The sequence below is a fragment of the Octopus bimaculoides genome, chromosome 10, assembly GCF_046866305.1.
Source record: "Octopus bimaculoides isolate indiv1 chromosome 10, ASM4686630v1, whole genome shotgun sequence".
In the NCBI taxonomy this organism is placed as follows: domain Eukaryota; kingdom Metazoa; phylum Mollusca; class Cephalopoda; order Octopoda; family Octopodidae; genus Octopus; species Octopus bimaculoides.
In genome coordinates, this window is record NC_142937.1 from 72656160 (window position 1) to 72664951 (window position 8792).

Genomic DNA, 8792 nt, shown 5'->3' on the forward strand with positions numbered 1-8792 from the left:
GAAGAAAGAAGGATTATGTAAATGCAAACACTCTTATGTTCTCATTAATAACTCTTTCTATTTTGTGGCACAGGGCCAGAAGTTTTTGAAGAGAAGGGGAAGTTGATTACATTGAATTCAATATTCAACTGGTGCTTATTTTATCGAGCTCAACAGGATGAAAGGCCGAATCAACTTCAGCAGTATTTGAACACAGAATGTAAAGCCTGAAGAAACGCTGTTAAGCATTTTATCCAGCGTGCCAACAAGCCTGCCACCCTCTTCTCATCTATAATGAAGAGAGGAGGAAAGGATATTGTGCAAAAAACTAATTTACAAGGAATTTTTTGATGGTAGTGGAGGTGGTGATGTAGTATTTACTAATTTGAGAACCACTGATATAGTGGGCGAAATTTTGCATAGGGGAACATCTTTTCAAGGAAAGGCTATACTAAGAGGGTTGGCTGAAAAGTTCATAGGTTGACCAAGGTATTCTCATGGAATGCAACAAAATGAGGTTTATTTTTTAACATAGTCTCTCCTTGCAAGTCCACACACTATTTCCATTAGTGTTGTGCCTGAATCCCATTGGTAAAGAAGCTTTCATCTTGTTGGTCAAAAAAAGTCATCAACAGCAGATATGATGTATGAGTCAGACTATGTGACTTTCTGATGCTTTTTTAAAAAAGAGATTGCTCACATGTAACAATTCTGAAGAAAACAACATTCCTCAAGAAACAGAAGTTTGTCTGTACCTTTTTAAAGAGATTTAAAGGAATTGTAAGCATGTTTGTTCCCTTTACTACATGGTTTTGGGTGTAGTTAGTACTGTATTTATTGAATGTGTCTTTAAGATGGTAGTGTAATAAACTGAAGTAGATTTATCTGCTGTTTCAAGTTCTCCCTTCATTGTCTTGTATGTTGTTGTTGCATAATTAAGAGGCCAATATTAGACTCATATTAGCATCTACACTTCCTTCATTATTCTTTTCTTTCATATATGTGAGTCACAGGAGAAACGACAGTCCCTCTAAAATTGGTGAGATTGATGTGAACAGCTACAGTGGAAGGGTGAGCATTCAAAGGGATGGGTTGGGAATAGACGGTATGCTCTGAATGCATGTTTCATCCACAGGAGGTGGGGGTGAGATGATGGAAACCTCTACATGGTTGCACTTGACTTGTTAGAAATAGCAAATAAGTCTTCCTCAAATCAAATCCTACTATCTTTAATAAGTTCACATTGGCTAAATTTGTTCTAGATACACTATGTCTATAAAAAAAACAAAAAAAAACAGTGTCATAGTAAAAGTAACTTTGATTATAGACCTATTCGATCGGGGTTGATTTGGAATTAACAACAGGGGTTAAACTTAAAACTAAAGCTTATCCGTTATACATTATTCCTGGCTCACAAGTGTATTGTCTCCTCTCTTTACCTTTTTTTTACCACTACTATAGTAACTTTTGTTCCATGTTGCAACCTGGGTTCATGCCACTTCTACCCAGGCATTCCCATTTTACTTCATCTCTCTCCTCAAATCATCACTCTTCTTGTGTCCAGCCCATTAGGTACCTACACTAATCCTCACGCCCAGTCCTTTCTTCCCAAGATGCTGGCTCTCTGGAATTCCCTCCCTGCTTATATATCTTTCTTGCAAATATTGATTTATAAAAGTTAAAAAGGAGTATTAATGGCATCGATCTCACCAGTCTAAAGGAGAAGTGGAGGGCTGAAGAGGCCAGGAACACTGCTCTTACACCAAACTCAGCAAGGAAAAAAAAAAAAAAAAAGGAAAAAAAAAGGAAGAAGTGTAAATTAAACCTACCTGTAGTGAAACTATTTTATTGATTACAGAAAGATGAAAAGCAAATTTGACCTTTGTGAGATTCAAAACCAGAATGGAAAATGCATAAGTAAATACTGCAAATATTATTCTTATCTGCTGTTCTACCATTCAACCGTCTACCTGCTCTGTTTACTATTCCTGAGAGGTTTGTTGGGGTAGTCCTCAGGTACCTTCTTCATTGGGTCCTATCAGAAGCAACCGTCATTCTGGTTGGGTGATCAAGCATGACAAAATGAGATTATGGATATTATCCAACCATCTCATTCTTGGAGGATGTGCAAAAGTTAGAAAGAAAGGAAGTGAGTGTGTGCTGCTGGATGTGTAATGTTAGTGTGCATGGCTGAGAGAGTACAAATGTACTGTGAGAAAAACTAGGTGTAAGAAAAATCATAGAGCAGTGTATAAGAGAGAAAATTGAGCTGATACAGAGAAGTGATGCATTAAGAGGATGACAGCTATGTAAAGAAGAACCAGATTATCCAAGTGGAAGAAACCTTTAGAAGAAGTAGCCCAGTGAATACACAAAAAGAAGTGGTGAAAGATGGGTAGTTGATGTTTTGCCATTGTTTATTTGGCATCCCTGATTCAATACTGATTTATTTGACATCAAATATTTTAATGTTCCTTGTATTCTTTCTCTTTCTGAATATGTGTGTAAGCATATTTCTCTTTACGTGCATGAGAAGAGGGAAAGTGTTTATATCAATTGTGCTCAATGAATAAAGTATAATGTCCTTCACTCCCTTTCTGTCAGTATGCATTAGTGTGTGTGTGTGTGTCTCTCTGTGTGTGTGTGTGTGTGTGTGTGTGTATGTGTGTGTGTGTGTGTGCTTGCTTGCTTCCAGCATCAAAAAGTACTGCTACCAAAACAGGCTGAATATTGAAAAGGCAGCACCAAACTGTCTCGCCATATTGCCTCTTCAATCTCAGAGAGTTGAATGTCATGAGGGAAATGACAAAAGATGCTGTACTGGAAAGGATCAATCCCAACACAAACAAGCATGCGAAGATGCAGGTATGCGAATGACGATGGTAATGACATTGACATGAGAGACTACATATAAACATGAGTGTACGTGTGCAGGTGTTTGTGCTCATACAAACACCCACACACATACACTCATGAAAAGATATAGATATGTTTATAAACAGACCCCTACACACACACACACACACACACACATATACACAAAGGCGGCGAGCTGGCAGGAACGATAGCACGCCGGGCGAAATGCTTAGCAGTATTTCGTCTGCCGCTACGCTCTGAGTTCAAATTCCGCCGAGGTCGGCTTTGCCTTTCATCCTTTCGGGGTCGGTTAAATGAGTACCAGTTACGCACTGGGGTCGATATAATCGACTTAATCCGTTTGTCTGTCTTTGTTTGTCCCCTCTGTGTGTAGCCCCTTGTGGGTAGTAAAGAAATAACACAAACACACTCAAATCAATACACTCATGAAGCAAAGATATAGCTAAATTTGCACGTATCAACACACATACATAAGTGCAGTTGCTCTGGTTATGAAGTGAGCCAGCCTTTTCCTTGCTGGCACGTGTTGGACAACCCAAGCTAGCAAGGAAAACTTGACTTGACGCTGTTCACAAAGGCGGTGGTGGAGGTGGAAACGATGACTATATAATATTGCAACGTTTCAGGCCTTATGTGACAAATGTTTACTTTTCATAAATAGGTTTAGTCGCCCTTCTTTCTTTTGTTTTCTTAGAGTCTATTAACTAATGAAGTGGTGGGCATGTATTCTGTGAGTGATATGCTTGGATTTTTTGTTAAGCAGGTTGATTGAGTAAACTACAGTGTCCACAAAGTCTGGGTATGTGGAGTAAGTAAAATCATATCATAAACAATTAAATATAAGAAATAATAATTTCTTAAAGTATGTGTTAATCCCCATGTGGGTACATGGAGTAAATAAAATCATAACATAAACAATTAAGTATAAGAAATAATAATTTCTTAAAGTATGTGTTACCCCATATACCCAGACTTTGTGGACACCCTGTATAACACAGCCTGTATGTAACAGGGAGACAACAGTGGATTAGAAAATATTTCACTCTGACTGTCTGACTGTTTGAAGTTTTCAAGTCATTTTACAAAACCAAGCCCCAACACATTTACCTATCTGTGCATGTATTTGTGCGCGCGCGCACACACATACATTTAATGCACTTACATAAGGAAATAGCAGAATCTTTTTAAATAATTGGATACTTCAAAAGAAAAAGATGAAAACGAAACAAATTAATTGCTAACGATAAATTATTAGAATATCTGATTAGTTTTAAAAGTTAAAAAAAAAAAAAAAAAAAAAAAACCTTAAGCATTACTGTAAAACTGATTTAGGAAAAAAAATCTATTTTAATGTGTGTGACCTATTTGTTACTAAGCAACCAAATCTTGACCTGCTAAGACACGCAGCAACAGTACGAGATGCGACGCTTTATTGTTGTCAGACTGCAAAAAAGTCTCAGTCCATGCTTTGTTCCGCCCACTATTATTTTCACTATTTATCTTTTGTGCCTGTCACGACCTATCTGTTTTTTTTTTGTTTTTTAACTATTAACTGATCTCGTAACCATGCCTGTATATAACTACTACTGTTAAAAGTTGGTGTCAAGGAGCCAACGTAGAAGCCTCTGCATGATCGCATGACCTGCTTAGCAATAGCAACCAAACCTACATACCCCTTCCCATTTAAGAAAGCCTTGGTTTATAGGTCCGCTCGATCAGGCCTGACTTTGGGTTAAAAATCAACAGCGTCTCTTCACGTAATTGGCTTAATGATAAAACACACACACACACATTGTCTGGATCTAACAGCGAGAATACAGAAAGACCCTGCCCGTCGTATAGTATAAATCAAACCCACGTGAGGCTAATCCTCAGTCAGGTTTCTATTCCTTACAGGGTGGGTGGGGCCTCGCACCGAATCTAGAAATCGATCTTATATATTGACACAGCACAGCGTTGTAGAGCAAGACGAAAGTTCTACGTGACCCCGAGAAGCTCAGTTTCGATTCCTCAACAGGACTAATTTAGTTATCTCTACACGAATGCAGGCAACCAAATAAACCAATTCAACTAACGAAGGGGCGTTGCCGGGAAAGGTTTCATTACTCTAATTCCTTCCCTATCTGGGGGTGTTGTACAGGGAGTGTTCTCATTTGAAAATGGATTCTTATATTTGAAAGATTTTTGGAATATATCTTAGCTACATCGAAGTGCTATTCAGTCCCACTACCCAAGACGGAAACTGAAAGAAGCCTTGTTCCCCTCTACAGCTCGATAACTGGTGTTGGTTTGTTTGCGTCCCTGTCACTATGCAGTTCGGCAAAAAAAAAAAAGAGGCCCATAGAATTAGTACCGGGTTTTTAAAAAAAATAAGTTCTGGGGTCCATTTTCGCTCGGCTAAACCCTTGAAGGCGGTACCCTAGCATGGCGACAATCTAATCACCAAAACAAGTTTAAAAAAAAGACACACTTATTGATATTGGAATTTATACATACATACAATATTGGTACCTGATTGATATAGTAAACCGAATTGGTTTAACAGAGTGCTTTCTAAATATCTATCTGGTTTTATTAATCCCTTTTACTTATATATATATATATATATATATATATATATATATATATATATATATATATATATATAGGGAGAATTCACAAAAAAACAAAACAAAAGACGAACACAGGTGGTGTAGACAACAAACAGATGTATTAGTATAACGCTCGGGAAAAAGTCTTAAACGTTTCGAGCCTACGCTCTTCCACAGAAAGAAACAAGAGAGAAAATAAAGAATGTGTAAGTGGCTAGCGATATATATATATATATATATATATATATATATATATATATATATCACACACACACACACACACGTGTGTGTAGTTTTGTTTTGGCTGGATAAGATGTTTTTTATATTTGTGAATGACCGAGAAATAGTTCTCGACTCTGATTTTGAACAGATAAACAAACCAAACCAACTAACAGAAGAACCACAACAAAACACAAATTACAATGTAATGGTAGTAATGTCCATTTGGCAACCTTATGTGAAGACGCTGTCGGAATTAATTTTCTTTTACTTTCCCAAATAAAAAATCTACTCAGTCACTTTTTTGCTGTTATAAATATAATGTTTATGAAGTGCTGTCTGTATTTTCTCTCTCTCTCTCTCTCTTTGAAGGATAATTAATAGAAAATCTAGAGATATCGGGAAATGCTTTCCTTAAATATTAGACCTGTTAATTAGAGGTTGGAAAATTCTGTTTACTCAAAGAAAGATATTAAAAGGTCGAGAGAGAGAGAGAGAGAGAGAGAGAGAGAGAGAGAGAGGTATGTATATACGAAGACAGAGATAGATAGATAAATAGATAGATAGATAGATGAGAGAGCGAGAGAGAACAATAAAAGCATTGACAACACGATATGTCTAACAACAACAGTACCCTACGCATTCAGCAGTTCGAGGTGGGTATTTGTTACATCAGAAAGTAGAACTGTACTAGTTAGTACATACACCAACCTATGTCGGTTGGGTTGCTAGTGGATATGATAAAAACATCAACAGTACAGCGTGCCTGATGTGTACATATATATATATATTTATATTTATAGACGATCACGTTTGCTTGAGCATGAATTTTTGTATGCATGCAAAAAAGTTTTATTATCCAGTCACCCAAACAAAAGCATTACACGAACACATAAATGCACAAGCACCTTATAATAGCATGCACATACATGCACGGAATACTACCCTCATAAACATCCCAATAGCACACACACACACACATGCACATAGCGAAAACATAAGTGACTCAAGGGTCGAGAGTTTCGTGTATATGTAGTATATATCCAAACACATTTATGTTAACATATTTAAATTGATAGTCACAGATTATATATATATATATATATATATATATATATATATATATATATATATATATATATATTAAAAATAACGTCGACCACTAACGTGGACAATTAATGCGCTAGAAATAGATCACATTTTGTGTCTATTAAGACCTAAAAAGTTCTCAACATGAAATATAGCAGCATACCAAAAACGTGAGCGGGCAAGACATTTAAAATCACCTAAAAAAATCATACCTTAATCCCCTGAGATTGCAGATAATATTTCTGAATCTCTTTGATTCTTTAAATGTTCTGGCCCCCTGATAATTAATCGATATTAATTAATATATTAATATATGACTAATTACCAGATCATATAATAAAATAACCTTGTATTTCTATGCTTAGTTTCATCGGTGGTGCACCAGCATGACCGCAGCCACTTGGCTGAAACACATAAATAAAAAAAAAAAAAAAAAAAAATATATATATAAACTGCCTATCTATCTATCTATCTATCTATCTATCTAAAATATATAAGCAGAATATGTATACACAATATGAAAGTGTGTGTACCTGTATGCGTGCACCTCCATGCGTGTATATATGTGCCTCTGTGTGTATGTTTGTGCATCTGTATATGTGTGTGTGTCGTATGCTTAACTTGTATAGTTTAACGACAAGTACAAAACAGTTAAACGCCTATTTTAAGAAAATTAAAAAAAAATAAAATAAAGTAAACAACGAAACAATTTCTGCAATAGCAAACTGTGCAGAAACTGAAGCAACAGACAAATCTATGATTACCTTTTGGAAGTATTGATGAAACTAAGCATAGAAATACAAGGTTATTTTCTATTTTAAATGATAATGAAACGAAAAGTCAGCATATGTTCACAAATAATAATAACGATGATAATAAATAATGATAATGATTCGTCCTTAAGGCAATAAGAACATTGTACCCGTTTGGGTGTGTTTATTGGTGTTACTTTCAGATATCTTGTTTAGCGTTAGGGTCAGCTTAGACCGAGCAGACCTATGATCAAAAGTTTTCCAGATACGACCACCCTGTCTTTTTTTTAAAATTTTTATCTAGACGTGTATATAAAACTAAAATGACCAATATGTCCTTCATTTTTTTAAAGTTAGAAGGCTATGATTTAAGGGAACTTTGGTTGCTATTTCTAGCACATCGAGCAACCACGTATTGCCTCCTATCTGGCCTGAATTTTGGTTGTGTGTGTGTGTGTAATGTTCGGTAATGTTTTTAATACCCATAATTTAAAATACCAAATAATTTGTGCACGCGCGCGCGAAAATAGTAATCAGTTACTAAATTGTACGTATATATATATATATATATATATATATATATATATATTTATATACACACACACATGTACACACATAAACATACATTCGTACACACACACATATATTATGTAGTATTAATTGTGAGGTAGTTTTAGTAATTCTTACCACATTACGAAGGTGGGCAAACTCGGCGTCGGAACCGTTCTTGGAAGGCGACCTGCCTACAACAAGGTTGATAAAGACACCATCAACAATGTAAATACAGTCTTGATCGCCACTGCCGTATTTTTCTCTCAAAGCATCTGTAAAAGATTTCTTGTAAACATTGTTTTTCTCTGATTCCAAAGAAGCGATCTGACGTGATATTTCAACACAAGTTTCCATCTTTAGTGCATCGCTTGTTTTTGTAAACAATTCAGAGAGTTGAAGCAATAGCTAACCCAGGAGTTGTTATGAAATATTTACAAGTCACCTCACGTTTAGCGTGTGCTATATTTAGACTTTGTTTTGATGGAGTGTCTTGATGCACTAATACCTAACTTCATGCTAAATTTCAGTTTTTGGTGCCATAGTCAATGATATAATAATGAACATTTCACTGCTATTATTATTTTTTTATGGTAAATCTCTTAAATATAATAGTGTGTAATTTTCAATCAATAAAATTCTATATTTTGGATGTTTCTATGGACGCATTCGAAAAATGTGTTAAGTGCATCATGATGTTAGATAATAAGACCAATCAGAACACTTTGCCGAAAAC

At 35.7% G+C, this 8792-nt stretch overlaps 1 protein-coding gene across 2 annotated transcripts in view; it reads right to left on the reverse strand.

The window, feature by feature from the left end:
- The window catches only part of LOC106871864 (tubulin-specific chaperone cofactor E-like protein), a 36225-nt gene extending 27452 nt beyond the window's left edge, over nucleotides 1-8773 (reverse strand). Inside the window, exon 1 of one of the 2 annotated variants that reach the window (XM_089358797.1) lies at nucleotides 8195-8773. In XM_089358797.1, coding sequence (XP_089214923.1) covers nucleotides 8195-8413 — 219 coding nt within the window. In that variant the 5' untranslated portion in view covers nucleotides 8414-8773. The remainder of the gene's footprint in view (nucleotides 1-8194) is intronic. The other variant, XM_089358798.1, reaches the window with a different exon arrangement.
- Between the last annotated feature and the right edge of the window lie 19 nt (nucleotides 8774-8792).